The sequence below is a fragment of the Mobula birostris genome, chromosome 5, assembly GCF_030028105.1.
Source record: "Mobula birostris isolate sMobBir1 chromosome 5, sMobBir1.hap1, whole genome shotgun sequence".
NCBI lineage: Eukaryota > Metazoa > Chordata > Chondrichthyes > Myliobatiformes > Myliobatidae > Mobula > Mobula birostris.
This window is the reverse complement of record NC_092374.1, coordinates 20,646,450-20,667,375: the sequence shown is the minus strand read 5'-3', so window position 1 is coordinate 20,667,375 and position 20,926 is coordinate 20,646,450. Positions and strand designations below refer to the sequence as shown.

The window sequence follows — 20,926 nt, the reverse complement described above, 5'->3', positions numbered from 1 at the left end:
TCCCCTCCCTACTTCCTCTCCCCCACCCCTTTATCTTTCCCCTTACTGTTCCACAAAACCAACGAAGAGGCAGGCATAGCTGGGGCCCATACGGGTGCCCATAGCTACACCCTTGGTCTGAAGAAAGTGGGAAGAGCCAAAAGAGAATTTATTAAGTGTGTGTACCAGTTCTGCCAACCGGAGGAAGGTAGTGGTGGTGGGGGACTGGTGAGGTCCCTATTCCTTCTTCACCTTTCCTGCCTATCACCTCCCTGCCTCCCCTGCCCCAGCCCTTTATCTTTCTCCTTACTGGTTTTTCACCTGGAACCTACCAGCCTTCTCCTTCCCACCCTCCCCCCACCTTCTTTATAGGGCCTCTGCCCCTTCCCTCTTCAGTCCTGATGAAGGGTTCCGGCCCAAAACGTTGACTGATCATTTCCACGGATGTTGTCCGACCTGCTGAGTTCCTCCAGCGTGTTGTGAGTGATACAGCCCATAATCTCTATTTTTCTTACATCCATTTGCCTATCTAAATTCCCTGTTGAATCAACCATTACTACCACCCTGGGCAATGTGCTCTATATACCACCACTCTCTGGGCAAAAAAAACCCACCTCTGCTATTTCCCTTAAATTTTCCTCCATTGGCCTTACATGGACTTCCTCTAGTACTTGCATTGCCGTCCTGGGAAAATGGTGCTGGCTATCCACACCATCCATGCCTTTCATAATCTTCTAAACTTCCATCAGGTTTTTTCTTGTTCATGCCCATTCTTTCTTGTTGCTGATAGGCAGGCTGGGGGTTTGGGGTGACCTGTTAGTTTTTGTGAGAGGGAGGGGTTGGGGTTTCTGAGTTTTTGCTTCTTTTTTTGTGCGGCGGGGTATTAATGTCTGTCTTCCAACTTCTGTGGTTTTCTGTATTTTATGGCTATCTGGAGAAGACAAATTCCAGAGTTGTATTCTACACACACACTTTGATAATGAAATGAACCTTTGTCAGGTGGATTCTCATCTTCCTTCACTCCAAAGGGAGAAAGCCTTTGTTTGCTCAGTCTTTCCTCATACAGCATCCTTTCTAATCCAAGCAGTATCCAGCTAAATCTACACCACCTCGAAAGCTTCCACATCCTTCCTAAAATGAGGCAACCTGACTGATTGCAAGTGCAAAATGGTTATTTTCCAGCATTTCTATGAATTTCCCAGCATCAAGTGCAATGGAATGGAACAGACAGGTGCATGGGTTGAAAAAAAAGTAACATATTGCAATTTAACATTTAAAATGCTAGAGGAACTCATGAGGTCAGGCAGTATCTGAGGAGGGAAACGGACAGTCGACATTTTGCGTCAAGATACTTCAGCTGGACTGACGATGGAGGGGAGATGGCAGGGGTAAGGAGGTGGAAGAAGGAGGCTGTTCAAGAACCAGCAGGTGTTAGTTGGATCCCGGTGAGTGAGGGTGGTGACGGGCAGAGTGGGAGCAGCCTCAGAAGTTGGAAAGTGATTCGTGGAAGTTGCAAAAGACTGATGGAATCTGAAGAAGGAGCATGGAAAAAAGAGAGGGAGGTGGGATGAGCAGAGGGGAATGATGGGGGAGGGGAACCAGTGGAAGGATTGTGTGGGTGATGGGCAGACAGAGAGGGTACAGGGAAGGGAATGAGACATAGTGACATGTGTCAACTGGATGAAGAGGAGCCCCGACCAGACTGGGAGATCGTTTTGCTGAACACGTACGCTCTTTCCGCCAGAGAAAGCAGGAACTCCCAGTGGCCACACATTTTAATTCCACATCCCATTCCCATTCTGACTAATGCCCCACCTTCCCCTCGTACCCCATCCGTTATTTATTTATATACACACATTCTTTTTCTCTCTCTCTCCTTTTTCTCCCTCTGTCCCTCTGACTACACCCCTTGCCCATCCTCTGGGTTCCCCCCCCCCACCCCTTTTCTTTCTCCCTAGGCCTCCTGTCCCATGATCCTCTCATATCCCTTTTGCCAATCACCTGTCCAGCTCTTGGCTCCATCCCTCCCCCTCCTGTCTTCTCCTATCATTTTGGATCTCCCCGTCCCCCTCCCACTTTTAAATCTCTTACTAGCTCTTTCTTCAGTTAGTCCTGACGAAGGGTCTCGGCCTGAAACGTCGACTGTTCCTCTTCCTAGAGATGCTGCCTGGCCTGCTGCGTTCACCAGCAAATTTGATGTGTGTTGCTTGAATTTCCAGCATCTGCAGAATTCTTCGTGTTTGCGAGAGAACTAAGAAAACAGGTTGGAGGCAATGATTTTGTTTACAGGGGTAGCAATGGCAGGGCCAGTATTTTCTTACCCACCCCTAATTGTGTTGAGAATTAAATGGTTTTTCAGAGGCCAATTTAGAGATAAACTTAAGTGTCAATGGTATGAACTCACATATAGACTAGATGAGATAAGGATGTAAATCCTTAACACACTCCAGTAGTTTCATATCGATATCCATTATCTATGTTCATCCCATCCATCATTTTAAAATTGCTGTACTGGGTATTTGGCTAATTAGCAAACATTTTGAAAATCATGACCAAGAGTCTTGTAGGAATTTGACCGAGGTTACTCCCGTTCGCTTCTGTACAGATCTTTCCATTCCAGTAGAGATAGTAGAACTGTGGGGGTGTGGAAGGGTTACAATAGGCCAATGGTTAGTGCTGCTGTCTCGCAGCTGGGTACAGGTGCTGTGTGCGTGGAGTTTGTACATTCTATTTATGAATAGAGATGTTTCCCTAAAACCCCATTTTCCTCCCACATCTAAAGTCATCTTGTCAGATTAACTGTCTATTGTAAATTACCCCTTAAAATAGGTAAATAACAAATTAATTTAAAGAAAACAAGTGATGGGTACATTGAGTTTATTGTCATATATAAAAATACGTGTACAGTACTGTGGAAAAGTTTTAGGCACATATACATAGCTAGGGTGCCTAAGACTGTATTTGTCAACGTGGAGCAGAAAGCGAGTTTGTAAACCTGGCGGAAGCAAAGGATGTTGGGAATGGTGAGGCTGGAGTGCCACGCGAGGGGTGTGGGACAGGTGGCAGAGAAGGCGTGCTGGGGGTGGGGGAATGGCACAGGTGCAGGCACACCAGGCAAGGAAATTTGATTCCAAACAATTGGTTTATAGATAGTTATAGAATAGCTCTTTGGTGCTTCCCTCTCCCTCCTGCCTTTCCCAACCATGACTCCCCTCTTCCTGCCCTCTTCCCACTCTCAGTGCACAATAGACACCCATATCAGAATCAGGTTTATCATCACTCACAGATGTCATGATTTTTTTTTGCGGCAGCAGTAACAGTGCAAGCATTACATTACGGTACAAAAGTCTCAGGCACCCTAGCTATATATACGTTCAATGGTTCCATTTAATGTATACAGTATACAGCCTGAAATCCTGACTCTCCACAGACATCCACGGATCAGAAGAAAAACCCCAAAGAATGAATGACAGGAAACCATTAGATCCCCAAACCCCCCCTCCCCGCTCCTATGCACAAGCAGCAATAAAACATCAACCCTCCCCCTCCCCCCACCTGCCTCAGCAAAAGCATCAACCCCCCCCACCCACCCCCTCACCTCCGGCATGCAAGCAATAGCAAGGGCCCCAAAGAGACCATGACCTAAAGTTCATCAAAAAACACTGTTCATTCCAACAGTTCAAATTGCCTCAGGTTCTCTCTCTCTCACTAATGAGGGCAAGAGAGGAATCCACAGTGAGAGAGGAGACTGTTTCGATGTTGCAGTCTGCAGCATTGCTTTATTTCGAGTTTCTCCAGCTCGAGAATTGGCAGCAAACTCTCCCTCACCATTAAGAGAAGAAGAGAAAGAGAAATCACTCGAGTACAGAGGCCTCAGTCAGCCGCTCCTGCTCTCTCGATGCTCTGATCTCCTGCGACGCTTCGGTTGGCGACACCGACGAGGAATGGGATCATCTACTGGGCCTTGCAAGGCCGCAGCCTGAAGGTGCACATCTTCCAGGCCGCTCTTGGAGATACCAAGATCGCTAGGCTGCTCCGGGAGCTCTGAGAGCTAGAACCCATGGCCGTGAAGAACTACAGTTTGGGTGCAGCTGTAGATCACGCACTCCGACAGGACCCCAGCCACCTTGAAAAGGAAAAAAGTGGCATTAGAGAGAAGAATTTAAACTGTTTCGCAGACAGATTGGGAGAAGTTGCCCTCTGGTGCCATCTTTAGCTCCTCCCCCTTTTCTGTATGTGCCTGTCTTTTACACAGCACTGGTTCAATGAAAAATCTTACTTGCACCAGCATCACAGGTACATAGCATCAGAGATTCAACATTCACAAGAAAATTATAAATTAAACAAGCTATGCACAATAAGAAAAAAAATCCTACAAGGTCCATTGTAGTGCAAAGTATTCATAATATTGCTGTACGGAGAGAGGGATCAGGGGTGTGCAGTTTGGTTCAAGAACCAGATTGTTGAAGGGAAGTAGTTGTTCTTTGAACCTGGTGGTGTGAGACATCAGGCGTCTGTACTTGCTGCAAGAAAATGGCATGTCATGTGAGAGAGAGTAATCTGTAAGTCTCTATCAGCATGGTCTGGGGCGACTTACCTCTCTGTCCAACAGCAAGGACGAGACTTTCCTAGACTATTAAATCGCTTGTCTGTGTTCAAGCAGGTAACACATCTTTTCACCCCAACCAAATTTAACCTGCCAAGTAACAAGAATCAGTTTCCATGGTATATTATCAATGATTAATATGTCCAAATGGAGAAACTTATCTCAGTCAATTACTGTATCCCATTTTTCTCACAGCTGCCCAGAGTGGTGATATAATCTAACCTACCTCTGTAATCAGATAGTTGTTACCTATTCTAACCCAATAATTAGTATTAAATCTGCTGTAGATCGTTGTGTGCTAACTCTTGACTTGTGTGGTGAGGTTACAAGGTAACAACTTTTGTTTGAGTTGTTGTATTTAATATTTCAGAAATATTTGTGTAATCTTGTATATATATTGGTTGATTAAACATTCCTGTTTGTTGAAATAATTCTTTATGGGTTATATGCATAAATACGTGAATTGTATATGTCATCGCACACTGCCAAGTGATACATGTGTGCCTCGCTTAAAGTAAACTTGAGTTAGGCCTGCATTTTTGGACTCCCATATCGTCCTTTGAATTAATTTAATGTTTTAAAGTTACAAAACATATATAGTACTTTATTGAAGCAAAATGTCCCACATCCTTCAGAGGCAATAGTCAGATAAATATTTGTGAAAAAACATTTATGGTTGGGAGATTAAGGGTTGGCATGGACTCTGTATGCCGAAGTTCTTGTTTGTCTGTGTTATGTCTTTGTTACTCTATAAATCCTTGTGTTAAAACACAAGAGGGGCGTAAGCAGACGGAGAATTAGGGAGGTTTTCAGAGCATGAAACTTGTACAGTCAAAGGCACAGCCACCATTAAAGAGGTGAAGGTGTTGGGGAACGCGTAATAGGCTGAAGCTGGAGAAACCTGGAGTTCTCAGATGCTGTAGCAGGTTACAGATACAAGATGTGATGCCACTGAAAGACCTGACCATGAGATTGGAAATTTAGTATACTTGCAGTCCAAGAGTTAATGTGGAGCAGACAGCACCAAAACAATAAAGGAACTCAGTGTAACACACACAAAATACTGGAGGATCAAGCAGTACCTGACCTGCTGAGTTTCTCCAGCATTTTGTGTGTATTACTCTGGATTTCCAGTATTTACTGAATCTCTTGTATTAACGGAACTCAGTGTGAGAATCTGTACAGTAGAGCTTTTGTTGAATTAAAGCCTCTGAAGAAAGTAATTCATGCTATTCATATATATATGTGTAATGACAATTTCAGATATTATTTTATTTTGAACTTATTTTACTTGCATATAACAAGTTATTCTTTTATTTATTAAGATAAGCGTAGAATAGGCCCTTCCAGCCCTTCGAGGCGCACTACCCAGCAAACCCTTCATTTAACCCCAGCCTAATCACAGGACAATTTGCAATGACCAATTAACCTTTGGACTGTGGGAGGAAACCAGAGCACCTGAAGGAAACCTATGCCGTCACGGGGAGAATGTGCAAACTCCTTACAGACAGTTACGGGAATTGAACCTAGGTCTCCTGCACTGTAAAACATTGTGCTAACCAGTATGCTATCAACCTGCTTTATACAAGTTAAAAGCATGAGAAGGAAATAATGACCTAGTTAATTGCGATAATTTACTGAGTTTAGTAATTGAATTGGTTGGATGGAGGTTGAAGTGTAAATAAGTTTGATAATTAGCTAACTTTATCTTCTTATATATCTTCACAACTATTAACTCACAATTAATCTCCTTTTTGTTCACCAGCTTTTCGAGATCACTGTACCAATATCCCAGGTACCAAAACCCATAACAATCAGCGTCGCAAATCACACGGCTTGCCGATGTATGTCAAAGTTGGATTTCTTCAGGCAGGTCCACTCCATTATCAGACGCTCCATATCTACATTCCAGTCAGAGTAAGTACATTCTTGCCTGTCACACACGTCATGCCATTGTCTTTGCTCACAAGCTGCTAATGCAGGAAAATCAGGGGGACCGTGCTCACAATTCTTTGACATTCTTTATCAGCAGACAAGATGCCACACCTTGCAACATGAAAACTTGTATATTAGAATATAAGAGCAGGGTAAGGACATTTGGCCCTTTAAGCCTGCTCTGTCACTGAAATCATGACTGCTTCGTCTCAGTGCTATCTTTCTGTACTATATAATAATTCTTTGATTGTTTAATATCTAGTAATTTATTGCTTTCTGTTTTGAATAAACATCATGATTGAGCCCGTACAGCTGTCTAGAGTGGAAAATTCCAGAGGTTCACCACCTTTTGGGCAAAGAAATTTCACCTCAGTCCTCAATGGCTCATCCTTTGTTCCTTTATCCTGAGACAGTGACCCTCAGTTCTCAGTTTTCTGCTAAGGGAAATATACTTTCTGCATCCCTGAATGAACTTTGTAACCTTCAATGAGATCTCTTTTCTTTCTCCTAACTCAAGAGAATTTAGGCCTAGACTAATTAATTTCTCCCAATAAGACAACTCTGCTCTTCCCAGAACAAGTCTTCATAAACACGAGAAATTCTGCAGATGCTGCAAATCCAAAGAAACACACGCAACATGCTGGAGGAACTCAACAGGTCAGGCAGCATCTATGGAAGTGAATAAACAGTTAACATTTTTGGGACCAAGATCCTTCTTCAGGACTGGAAAGGAAGGAGGTATAAAAATGTGGGGAGAAAAGAAGGAGTATAGTTAGAACTTGATAGGTGAAGCCAGGTGGGTAGAAAAGGTAGAAAAGGCTGGAGGGGAAGGAATCTGTTAGGAGAGGAGAGTGGACCATAGGGGAAAGGGAAGGAGAAGGGGAGGTGATAGGCAGGTGAAAAGAGGTAAGAGCCCAGAGTGGGGAATAGAAGAAGAGGGGATGGGATGGGAAAATATCTTTACTGGAAAGAAAGATCAATATTCATGCCATTTGGTTGGAGGCTACCCAGATGGAATATAAGGTGTTACTCCTCCACCCTGAGGGTGACTTCATCTTGGTAGAAGAGGAGCCATGGACTGACATGGTCTTTTATGGTCTTACGATCTTATAGACATGTCAGAATGGGAATGGGAGTTGGAATTAAAATTTTTGGCCGCTGGGAAGTTCCACTTTTGGTGGATGAAGCGGAGATGCTCGACAAAGTGGTCCCCCAATTTACAGCGGGTTTCACCAATGTAGAGGAGTCTGCATCCAGACGCACCGGATAAAACAGATGACCTCAACAGGTTCGCAGGTGAAGTGTTGCTTCACCTGGAAGGACTGTTTCGGGCCCTGAATAAAAGAGAGGGAGGAGGTGAATGGGCAGGTGTAACACTTTCCCTAAATGGAAATGAGGGAGGAATCTTCACTGTGGGAAATATATTCATTTTTATGATAAAGAAACTAAATTAGTGGTGCTTTGTATAATTACCGTAAAAAATCTTCATTCTTGCACTTCTCTGAATATAAGGCATTTTACCATTTGCCTTCTCAGCTATTTACTTCACCTCCATCCATATTGACTTTCAGTGCTTTGTGTACAAGACATCAGATTCCTTTTACCATCAACAATACTCAATTGAAAAAAAATGTACTTTTCTATTCCATGTGACGAAGTTAAGCTCGAAAGCAAATCTACGTTGTTTGCCGGTCATAATAGTATGATTCCCTACACAAAACTGTTATCTGTCAATTGACACCAAGAGTGAAGGATAGCTCAGAGTCACAAACAAGAGAAAATCTGCAAGTGTTGGAAATCTGAGCAACACACACAAAATGCTGGAGGAACTCAGCAGGTGAGTTCCTGCTGAAGGGCTTTGGCCTGATGAAAAGGTCGACTGTATTCTTTTCCTTGATTCGGCCTGGCCTGATCTGTTTTGTGTGTGTTGATAACACAGAGTCACTGTATTTATATCTAAGAAATTTGTTACTGATGAACAGCTGTCACTTCACCACTTACCTTAAAAGCTTCACATTTCAGTTTATAATTCCAAAATGTTATATATTTGCCAAACAATTCAAATAGGCTTTTAATCTTCCCATGAATCATAATCCTGTTTGTATTGTAAACTCTGTTGCCTTATCCTTCAATTCACCACTTCTTCAAAACCTGTAGGTTTTGTAACTCAAGTATGGTCAGTCTTTCAGTTTAACATTGATGGTATTTTCTGCAGACTCACATGGGTGATGTCATATGTACAGGTATCTTCTGTTTCCACCCCAAATCTTTAGCATTTCCTCTTACATTTGCATGTCCTACTATTTATAAGTAGGTGATGGGGTGCAGATGTGTCTCCACCAAAGGAGGTGTAAATTGCTCCTTTCTTCCGTTATCCTGCGGGTCACCATTGGGTAAGGTGTGGCACCTGCTTAGCCTCCCAATCAGGGTCACATGAAACCATGGGAGCAGGTGGTGGATGGTTGTATCGGCAGCTGGTGCATATCACAAGTCCTGGTTGTGCGACCACTGATGCCAGGCAGATAATCTCTGAAGAGTATTGGTAACGACTGGGGTCTCCCCTCTTGTAAGGACACTGCCCAGAGGAAGGCAATGGCAAGCCACTTCTGTAGAAAACTTTGTCAAGAGTAATCATAGTTATGAAAAGACCATGACCGCCCACATTATATAACACGACACATCATGAATGGACAAACTATTTGTAGGAGGCGATCGCCTCAAAATTAATTTCAGTCGGTAGCACTGAATATGAAGCAGAGCAGTGGAAGTGTGCTATAAACTTATAATAAATGTTGTGATAAAGGCTTGTCATTGGGGATGACTGTTCACCCAACCTGCATTTTACTTGCTCCAATTTCAATCCTTTCAAAATTTTAAGCAGTTTTACAAAAAACATCCAATGAACTATGGAAAACACTAAGCCTGATTGTGAAGGCACATACACACATGGTAAAATTAGTACACCTTAGCCAAGGCATTACTGAGAATGCAGGAGGAATTGACCTGACAGGTTCCAGAAACAAGCAAGAGTAGCCCTCAGCAAATGAGGCTGTAGCCTTGGTGACTGAAACCGAGGTAATGTTTTTTGGTCCTTGACTGCTGAATATTTCTGCTGATTTCTGATCTTGGTTCAGATTTCCAGCATCTGCAGATTGAAATCCTTTGTTTGTGTAGAGTCCCAGGAGAAACCAAGGAACTACCCTAAGGTTCTGGGGAGATTTGACAGAGGTGTTCAAAATTAGGAATGTTTTTTTTTACAGAACAAATTAAGGCTAACTATTCTCAGTGGCAAAAAATATCAGCAAACAGACTGACCTTTTTCAGCTCTCTTTAACTACTCTATCGCAAGTAGATAAGGCCATAAAGAGAGCTTTTTGCACATTGACCTTCATAAATCAAAGTACTGGGTACGGGTGTTTGAATGTTATGTTGAAGTTGTATTAGACATTGATGAGGTCTAATTTGGAGTAATGTGTGTAGTTCTGGTGCCTTCCCACAGGAAAGATAGTAACAAGATTGAAGGAGTATAGAAAAAATTTACACAGATGTTGCTGGGACTTGAAGATCTGAGTTATAGGGCAAGGTTGAATAGGTCTTTATTCTCTTCAGCATAGGAGAATGAAGGGCGATTTGAGAAAGGTATGCAAAACAATGAGTGGTATAGAGAGGGTGAACATCTATACATTTTCCTCTTTTTTCCAGGTTTTTTTTCACTGAGGTTAGAACTAGAGGTTAAGGGTGAAAGGTGAAATATTTAAGGAGAACCTAAGGGAGAACATCTTTCAAAGGGTGGTGACAGTGTGGAATGAGCTACTAGCGGAAGTGGTGAATGCGAGTTTAATTTCAACATTAGAAAAATTTGGATAAGTACAGAGATGGGAGGGATATGGAGAGCTACGGGCCAGGTGTGGGTCAATGAGACTAGGCAGAATAATAGTTTGGCATGGACTAGATGGGCCAAAAGGCCTGCTCCTGTGCTGTAGTGCTCTATGACTCAATGACTCTATTAAAGATGATTTCTCAAAGAAGTAACATGATGAAGTGATATTGCCAAATATGCTGGTGGAAGAAGAATTAATAATAACTTTTAAATTAAATTCTATGGATAAGTGAAGGAGTAAAATAAGGTTAAGAAACAAAAGCCTAATTGGATAATTCTTTCAAAGGACCAGTATGACATGTTTGGCCAAATAGCTTCCTTCTGTGGTGTAACATTCAGGAGCTTCGTCCACTCAGACATGGGGAGTAACGAGTTAGGGCTGCATCTGAGCATTGTTGGGTTAACTGCTCCTATAGACTGTAGACAAAAGACTACTCACGCTTTTAACTTAATTTGCACAGAGTGGCTTACTGTTACCAGACAGATGATATTGCCATATCAGAAAATCCTTATTTAGGTATCTATTTTTGGTTTACAAAATCTTTCTCCAAGTATGCTGAAGGCACATTCCCAGATAAGGTCAGACTAAACACTGCCCTACTTGGCCATATGGACCTACTTTTGATATCTGTACTGAACTACTGATGTCCCTCAGCTGTTTGGACCACACGGTAATATTATACAGTATCTGTACACAGAATCAGCAGCAATGGGTTCTGACTCAGTCAAGCCCTATCATAGACAAATAGCCTTTCATTCACACGCTAAAAACACCCCTCTGAACATGAATGTTTGAGAGTGCTGGCTAATGTGAAACAATTTATCTGAGACCATGGAAGATTCCAAGAAAGGACTGTATTACTGGAAATGAAAGTTTGTTAGAGAATGAAGGAAATGCCAAAAACAATCACAGAATTTAAAATATCAGCATTACCCTGCTTTCAAGAATGTTTTTATAGCTATATAGCCTCATATGAAGAATGAGGGGGATCTCATTGAAACCTATGGAATATCGGAAGGCCTAGATATAGTAGACGTGAAGAAGGTATTTCCTGTGGTGGGAGAGTCTAGGACCAGAGGGCACAGCCTCAGAATACAGGGGCGTCCATTTAGAACAGAGACGATGAGGAATTTATTTAGCCAGAGGGTAGTAAACCAGTGGAATTCATTGCCGGAGAGAGCAGTGGAGGTAAAGTCATTGGTTATATTTAAAGCAAAGGTTGTTAGGCTTTTGATTCCTATGGGTGTCAAAGATAACGAGAAGGATGCAGGAGAATAGAGTTAAGAAGGATAATAAATCAGCCGTGATTGAATGGGCCCATTGGCCTAATTCAGATCCTATGTCTTAGCCTGTGATCGTATTACTGTAACCATGAATCCACTTTCGATGCTTCAGAGTTTGCAGTGGCACTCTTGCAAGAATAGGTGAGCATGTGACAATTAAATATTTCCTTTATTTCCTCAAGTATAAACTACTTCCTATCCTGCTTTGCTTGGCCTGAATCAAAACCTCCAGTACTGTGAGGGATATTGTTGATTCACTAATGTTGACTTAGCAATAGGCAATAAATTGCAATGTTGCCAAGAAAGTGCATCTCAAGTCGAAGTCGGCTGCTTTACAACGCAATGTATTGTATAATGCTGTCTGCCAGAACACTTGGTTAGCAAATCTGAATTGCTCCCATCACGCTCTGTGAACTAGGTAAAATAATACTGAGGCTGAAGTCACGGCGTGAAAACAAGCTCTGCAGCTGGAAAAACTTAGTATGTCTCCCGGGTTTCTGAGGAGTGCTCTTAAGGCCCTTATGTTTGCTAATGCTGAGTGCACTTGTTCCACCAAACTTTAAAAAGAGCAGAGTTTATAATCGACAAGGTTCTTTCAGATTAGTAATGTTTAAGAGCACTCGCTTTTTGGCTAGCTTTTCTGCATTTGATTTGACTAACTATTAGTTGTACCTGTGCGACAACCTGTGTTTCATGTTCAAGGACTCCTAAATCATAATTAATAATTCTAATCATTAGTCTTGCTCTATTTCAATTGTACTCTACTGTTTGATTCTTCCCACTGAAGTGGATAACTTCATGTGATGCTCTTTTTCCTCACTCACTTCACTAATTTACACTCAGTGGCTACTTTATTGGGTACCACCTGGACCTAATGAAGAGGACACTGTGTGTATGTGTGCGTGTGTGTGTGAGTGTGTGTGTATATGTGTGTGTGTGTGTGTGTGTGTGTGTGTGTGTATATGTGTGTCTGTGTGTGTGTGTGTGTATATGAGTGTGTGTGTGTGTGTGTGTGTGTGTGTGTGTGTGTGTGTATATGTGTGAGTGTGTGTGTGTGTGTATGTGTGTGTGTGTGTGTGTGTGTGTGTGTGTTCATGGGCTTATGCTGCTGTAGCCCATCCACTTCGAGGTTCAACATATTTTGCACTCTGAGGTACTCAAACCACCCTTTCTGGCACCATCAATCATTCCACAGTCAAAATTAAGTAGATCACATTTCCTCCCCATTCTGAGCTTGCCATGTCTGCATGTTTTTATTCATTGTGCTCCTGATTAGATACTTCTGTTACCAAGAAGGTGTACAATAAAGTGGCCACCGAGTGTAGATATTACTAGAAGATATAGGAACGAGTTGAAGGATATACTTAGTCCCCATTGATTCCAGGGACTCTCTGACCTGTGGGCCACTTAGAGCCAAAGTGACATCTTCATACAACACAACTTGTCCATGCTGACCATTTCACCCATCTGCACAAATCCTATTTGCCTACATTAGATCCATTTATGCCTTGCCTATTCAAGTGCCTTTTTATTATTTCTTAAACATGAGTCAGTCTGATTCTACCACCTCTTCTGGCAGTGTGCTCCTGAAAACAAACAACCTCATGCTTCTAAATCTGAATTCCTTCACATTCTCTCACCGAATTTTAAAGCTTAAAGCTACCTTCAAAGCATAACAAATAAAATTAAGTGGCAGAAGCAAATATAAGGTTGCGGTTTCATATGGCAATGAAAAGAAACCTGAAGGTATTCTTTTAGAATAAAATTTGCTTCTTTGGAAACTTTCATTTCCTGAAGAGTGTTTCCAATGTTGGAAGCATATTGAGCATTTCAGTGCAATCTCCAAATATCCACTTCCTCTTTATCTATAGCTCTACTGTTGATGCCCTAATCCACACCCATCCACACTGCTTCTATCTTAATTAAAGGAATTGGCTCCTGATCCGGGAATTTGTTTTCAGATCCCACTCTGTCCTCATTACATCACTACCTCTCCAACCCATTCTATATCTCACTGAAAATTTTCCAGTGCATATTCCCAAATTGTGTTGCTTACCCATCGGCAGCACATTTTTGGACACAAGAGGGTGTAACACACTAATCAATTCTACCCCAGCTTTGAAAAGAGACACCATAATCTTTCAACACCCATCTCATACTCCCTCATGCATGTTCCTAGCCTAAGCCAAGGGACTTGGTTATATCTCTGCCCCATCACAATTGGATCAAAGTGGGTTTGCATTGGGCGGGACAGTGAAAGGCAGCCAACATCTGGTCCCTTCTCATCACTAATTCATTACAGCTTAGGTAAAACAAGATTTATGATATCGGCCTCTGCCAGAGAAAGGAGTATTAAGGCCAGTTTGGGTTGGAGTTCTTGCCGGCTAACTTCCTGAGAAATATCAGTTGTCTGAAACCACAAGCATTTGGAAAGTTAAAAAGTTATCTGGAATTATGCAATTAATAGTTGGCTTCATATTGTCACTTATACTGAGGTACAGTGAAAACCATCATGTAGATCATTTTCACAACATCAGTATATCAGTATAGTACAAGGGAAAACCAATCACAGAATGCAGAATATAGTGTTGCAATTACAGGGAAAATGCAGTGCAGATAGAGAATAAGGTGTGAGGTCCTGATTAGGTAGGTTGTGGGGTCAAGAGTTCATCTTATCAGACAATAAATCCATTCAATCGCCTTATAACAGCTGTCCATGAGCCTGTTGGTGCATGCCTTCAGACTATCTTTTCTCCCGCCCGGTGGGAGAAGGGAGAAAGTCTGGAGGGGGAGGGAACTGAGGCTGCATTCAAATTCGTTTACGTATTGAAATTCAGCTGTACACATGTATACTGCCAAATGAGACAAGGTTCCTCCCAACCATAGTGCACAACACAGTACATATAACTCACACACAACACATAAAGTAATATTACCACAAATGATTAACACATAACATATATTCCAGAAGACTGACATTTAGCAAAAGGTGTTTTTACAACTCTAGTTAAAAGGAAAACAGCATAACGCTATTGGTACTTCATACGTGATGAGATCAGGGTGGTGGCAGGGAGTTCAGTATTCTCTTTAGTATTCCAAAGGCGACGAGAAGTAGTGTCAGAATATCTTGAAGGGGGTGGGGGGCTGGTTTTCGTGATAAGCTGAGCAGTGTCAAAAATTTCCTGCAGGTTCTTGTGGTCTTGGGCAGAGTGATTGCCATACAAAGCTGTAACAAATCTAGGTTCTCTTTGCACAGGTGCTGCAAGTTTTGAGCATTTTGTGTTTCTTTTCTAACTTCAGCTTGCAGAATATTTCAGTTGTAGTAATCAGTTTGGGAAGAATGTGAATGTCTTGGAGACAGCATAATGAAATCTGTTATGTTATAAGTAAACTCTTCCGCAATGTAGTAGATTGGAAGTGCGTCTGAATTTAAATCTGGTTAATTTTTGGCTGCTACCCAATCACTTAAACATGAAAGAACAGAATTGTTATTAAAACTCAACACCCATATGATTCCGGACAGTGCATAATTGTCTCCTGACCCTCGTCAACTTTATTACCATAAGACCAATAGATACTGAGAACATTAGATGAAGAATTCTTGAGAGTGAAGGTAAGGCCAATAATGAAAGCTTTCCTCTGTTGGGGGGGAGGGAAGGATCGCATAATTAATGGCCATCATCAGGTATGATGTAGATATTCATCATTGCATGGTATGCAGTCAAACCAGAAGCCACAAAACATCTAATCAAAGGAAGCAACACACCATATGATCAGAAGACTATAAGACATAGAAGCAGAATATGGCCATTTGGCCCATTGATCTGCTCTGCTATCCCTTCATGGCTGATTTATTATCCCTCCCAGCTCCATTTGCCTGCCTTCTCCCCATAATATTTGATGTCCTTACTAATCACGGATCGATCAACCTCTACTTCAAGTATACCCAATGTCTTGGCCTCCTCAGTCGTCTGTGGCAATGAATTCCACAGATTCACCAACTTCTGGCTAAAGTAATTCCTCTTCATCTCTGTTCTAAAGGAACATATCCCTCCATTCTGAGGCTATGTCCTCTCGTCCCAGACTCCCCCATCATAGGAAATGTCTCTCTATCTACAACCACTCTACCTCGGGGTTTCAGTTTTCGAAGGGCTTCGATGAAATCTCCCTCATTCTTCTAGATTCCAGCAATTCTAGTAGCCCATAACTATCAAGCCATCCTCACCCACATCAGGAGCATTACATAAAATGTAATTCACAACCTTGTTTGCCATCATGATCATCATGACCTAGAAGACTACTGGCCAGGTACTGGAAGACAGGATTTATACAGATGAATGCCCAATGATTGTTGATGATGTGGTGCTACAGAAAACCTGGTTTCATTGTTTATGACTCACTGACCCTATGACTCACAGATGATATGAAGTAGAAAGGGTGAGCAGTTTCAAATTACTGGGTGTCAACAGCTCTGAAGATCTATGCTGGGCCCAATACAGTATATTGATTCAATTATAAAGCAGGCATGACAGAAAGCATATTTCAGTGGGAGGTTGAAGAGACTTTGTGTGGCACCAAAGGCTCACAAAAACTTCTATAGATTACCGTGAAGAGCATTCTGACTTGTTGCATCACCATCTTGTATGGAGGGGTCACTGCACAGGATCTAAAGAAGCTGCAGAAAGTTGTAAATTCAGCTAGCGCCATCATAGTCACTTCACCTCTCCCAGCATCAAGGATGTCTCCAAAAGGTCAACAGGCAACATCCTTCACTAAGGACTCCCATCACCTCAGACATGCCCTCTACTCATTAATACCTTTCAAGGAAGAGGTACAGAAACATGAAAACACACTCTCAATGTTTCAGGAACAGCTTCTTCTCCTCTTGTCCCCATTTACGAACGGACAATGAACCCATGAAATAATTCACTATTATTTGCTCTCTTTTTGCACTGCCTGCTTAATTTAATTTATATATATATATATTTCTTATTTTAATTTATAGTTCTTCATTATTATTATCATGTATTGCAATATCCTTCCATTGCAAACAACAAATTTCACAACAGTTTGTTGTCTGTTGTATCTGAAAAATGTGTGATGAATATACGTTGAACTCCACTACTGAATCTTAGGTTCCAATGACTGCATGTTATTCCTGAACGCATCACAAGGGCATAATCACAGAAAAGTGGCTGATACTCTATCCTAGTTAGAGTGGACATGGAGAGGATGTTTCCTATGGCGGTGGAGTCTGGGACCAGAAGGCGCAGCTTCAGTATAGAGAATCATCCATTTAGAACGGATATTCCTTCAGCAGGGAGTAGTGAATCTGTGGAATTCGTTGCCATAGGCGACTGTGGAGGCCATGTCATTGGGTGTATTTAAGGCAAAGTTTGATAGGTTCTTGATTAGTTAGAGCGTGAAGGATTATGGGGAGAAGGCAGGAGAATGGAGTTAAGAAAGAAATGCATCAGCCATAGTGAAATGGCAAGCAGACTCGATGGGGCGAATGACCTAATTCTGCTTCTATATCTTATGGTCTATATCATATAAGGAGATACTAAGGTTGATGATAAAGCGTGGTTGTAGAGATTGGCTTTAAGAAGCATGTTAAGAGAGGAAAAGAAAATAGAAACTCTCAGAGAGAAGAAACAAGAGCCTTGGGACTTGGCAGCTGAAGGCATGGTTATCATTGAGGAAGTGCCAGAATGTGAGGGTGGACAAAAGAGCTGTCGTAAATGAGCACCAATATCTTGGTTCAGTGTAGTCCTAAAAAACATTAACATAATAGGGAGGGGTGGACATAATGATGAGAATTTTTAAATCGGCATGTTGCACAATCAGGAGTGCAAGCTCTTGTGAGTTAGGTGAAAAAGAACGGGTGTGAGCTAATACATGAGTGGCAAAGATTTTGATGACCTCAGGCTTACAGTAGGTAGAACAAGGAAGAATGCAGAGGAATAATCATGCTTTGATGTAACAAATCTGGCGCAGCAGTGTGTGAACTGAAGCAGAATGAAGTTTAATTTGCTATTGTGTAAGCTGAAAATGGGAGTTCTTAAAGATAATTCTGGATTTCCCTGGATATCCCAACATAGGTTGAAGATGCAGCAATTAAATTACCAGGGCAGTAACCTAGTTACTTTGACTAAATGCTAGAGATGTGAGTTCAAATCCCATCATAGCGGCTGTAGAATTTATATCCTGTTAATAGCACAGATTTTTTAAATTAGTAAAAATAACTAAAAAATTTCTGGATTGTTATATAGAAACCCGCATTATACTTCATGAGTGGGAATCAGCCTGGTCTGGGCAGTGTGGATGTCCAGACTTACCTAATTAGTTGACATTTCTCCCCCGCGCCCCCCCCCCAATCAGGTAGATGATACATAGGCTTAGAAGTATGTACTGCCAAGCTCAAGGACAGCTTCTATGTACTCTTATAAGACTATAGAATGGTTCCCCAGTACAATAAGATGGCCTCTTGGCCTACCTCGTTATTTTCTTGCATCTTTCTGTCTGCCTGCGCTGCACCTTCTCTGTAGCTGTCGCATTTTAATTTGCATTCTGTAATTTTACCTTGTACTACCTCAAAGCACAGTGTAATGATTTGATCCGTATAGGCAGTGCGTAAGGCAAGCTTTTTATCATACCTTGGTACATGTGACAATAATAAACCAATTCTAATTCCAATTCCAAGTTCAGGGGCACGTAGGGATGGATATATTATAAATGAAGCTGATGCCAAGATCAAAATAAAATTTAATAAGAAAAAAAAATTGCCTCTTCAGATATTTGTTACGGATGTCCGTTCACTGAAACACGCTCTTATCCTTAGCCTCCTACCAGAAAGCCAAATTTAGGTCCCATTTGCTAAATTGCCTTGAGCTCGTATCTTTTGGACCAGTCTCCTACATGAGTCCTTGCCTGACTGAAGTCCATGTATGCTACCTTAATTATGCTGTGCTTATCCACACACTTAGCTACCTTCCCAAAATCTCAATAAGAAGCTTAAGACTTGCAGGGTTATGACCACTGTCTGCAAAGTGCCCTCCCATTCCCTCCATTTGCCCAGAATTCTGAACAGTCTCAGCTACATTGATACATATTAGGTTCAATATTTCTCCATCTGCGATAGGATTATCTACATACTGGATCTTCAAGCCCTTCTAGAGGCACTTTAAATTCTACCCCTTGTAATCTTTCACACAAATGTGATTCCAGTTAATTTTAGGGGAGTTGAAATCCGTACAATTATTACCCCATTGCTTTTACGCTTCTCTTTGATTCGTCTATAATTTTGCTTCATTTTCTTCCTCCAATTCTTAGGAGGCCCATAGTACACCTGTAGCAACAAGATCTCCCTCTTTCAATTTCTAAGTTCCATCTGTACAACCTTATTTTACGAATATGCTGCTGTAATTGACTCCCTGACTGATGTTGCAGTGCTGCCTCCTATCATAACTGTGATCCAGCCTTGCCTGCTGGATATACAGTGTTTACTCATTACTTGCTGTGACGTAAGACCTGGACAGTCATGGTCTTTCCGTGACCATGATTGTTCTTGGCAAATTCTTCGACAGAAGTTGTTTGCCATTGCCTTCTTCTGGGGAGTGTCTTTACAAGATGGTCGACCCCAGCAATAATCAATACTCTTGAGAGATTGTCTGCCTGGCATCAGTGGTCGCATCAACAGGACTTGCGACCAGCCGCTCAAGACGACTTATCCACAACCTGCTCCTACGGCTTCAAGTGACCCTGATCGGGGGGTTGTGCAATTACTACACCTTGCCGAAGGGTGACCTAGAGGCTAGGGGAGGTAAGGACTGCCTTACTCCTGATTTGACGGAGATTTATCTCCATCCCAACATCCAAATATACAGTATATCTGTGTGAATAATAAAGCTGTCTCTATGACGCTGCTATCCCTGAGACGAGAAGAACTCAAAGATAGATCTTCTTCCTCTAAACATTACCAGTGATCTCAACCTCACCTCAGACCCGGAATGACTTATTTTGAAATTTTAACTCCCTGGCCAACTCAGAAAGAGGAAACATTCTTGCTGCATGTTCAACAGGACAGCCAGGGACTTTTTCTTAGGGTGGAGTTGGCTATGAGGAACATCATTTTAAGGTGAATGGAGAAAAGTATGGAGGGATATCAGAGGTAAGATTTTTACCTAGGGTTTTCTAAGTGTGTGGACTGCGCTTCCAGAGCTAGTGGTAGAGGCATCTAGCAGACTCTTAGATAGGCATCTGGATGAAAGAAAAATAGAGGGAAGGATTAAATTGATCTTTGGGTAGGTTAGAAGATCAGCACAACAATGTGGAACAAAGAGCCTGTACTATGATATACTGTTCTATGTACTCTATATATGCTGCCAAGCTCTGTAATTATTATGTTTGTTTTTACTGAGTTCACCTTTCATTCTTTGAAATTTAAGAGAGTCTCGGCCCTGTCTACTTAATCCTTCCACATGAAACAAATAGAATACCAATCCAGTGAACCTTCAATGCAATTGCCTTGTCACAAGCAAATCTTTACTAGAGAGATAAGAACTGTACACAACATTCCAGACATGATCTCAATAAGAACTCATATAAATAAAACAAGACATCTCTCCTCGTGTACTTATATACTCTTGAAATAAAGAACAATGTGCCATTTGATATCCTGTCTATTTTCTGTACCTCTCAGTCATAGATGGACTCTCAGGTTCCCGTAAGCATCAACTTCTCCATTTCATTTTTTATATAAAAGTGAACGAGCTCATAGCTTTCCACATATTTCTTTTGCCATGCCTTCAGCCATTCTCGAAGGATGTGGTGGAGGACATGAACAAGAGCTGAGTCCACATTGAGATGTGGTTGTGGTAAACTGAGCAATGTCTGACTTCATTCCTGCCCTTGGTGGAATATGTCATTTGGAGATGCAGTCACTGGCTTTGACCACTTGAATCATGTGATTGACCTCCAGAGGCATGTTCTCTCCAGTGTGGCCACATTGTATCCTGGCTTCTTGTGGATATTAAGCATGTCTCCTTTGCAAATCTTTTCTTTAAGATCTTCCCTGTGTTGTGTAACCACCCAGAAGCTCCTCTCTTGAATGTTGCATTATTGGAAATTCCAAGCTGGCGATACACTAACTCCATTAACCTCATTATTGCCAGCTGGGACTTTCTACCAAAAGGCAGCATCAGGAGAAGTTAGCGCTGGTGAAGGCAAGACCTTCCTGTCAA

General features: G+C 41.8%; 1 protein-coding gene across 5 annotated transcripts in view; it reads left to right on the top strand.

Moving 5' to 3' along the window:
• vegfc (vascular endothelial growth factor c) overlaps positions 1–20,926 on the top strand; it is a 224,409-nt gene that overhangs the window by 172,658 nt on the left and 30,825 nt on the right. For all 5 annotated transcript variants that reach the window (XM_072257682.1, XM_072257686.1, XM_072257684.1 and 2 more), the window contains exon 4: positions 6,351–6,502. In XM_072257682.1, the coding sequence (XP_072113783.1) occupies positions 6,351–6,502 (152 nt within the window). The remainder of the gene's footprint in view (positions 1–6,350; positions 6,503–20,926) is intronic.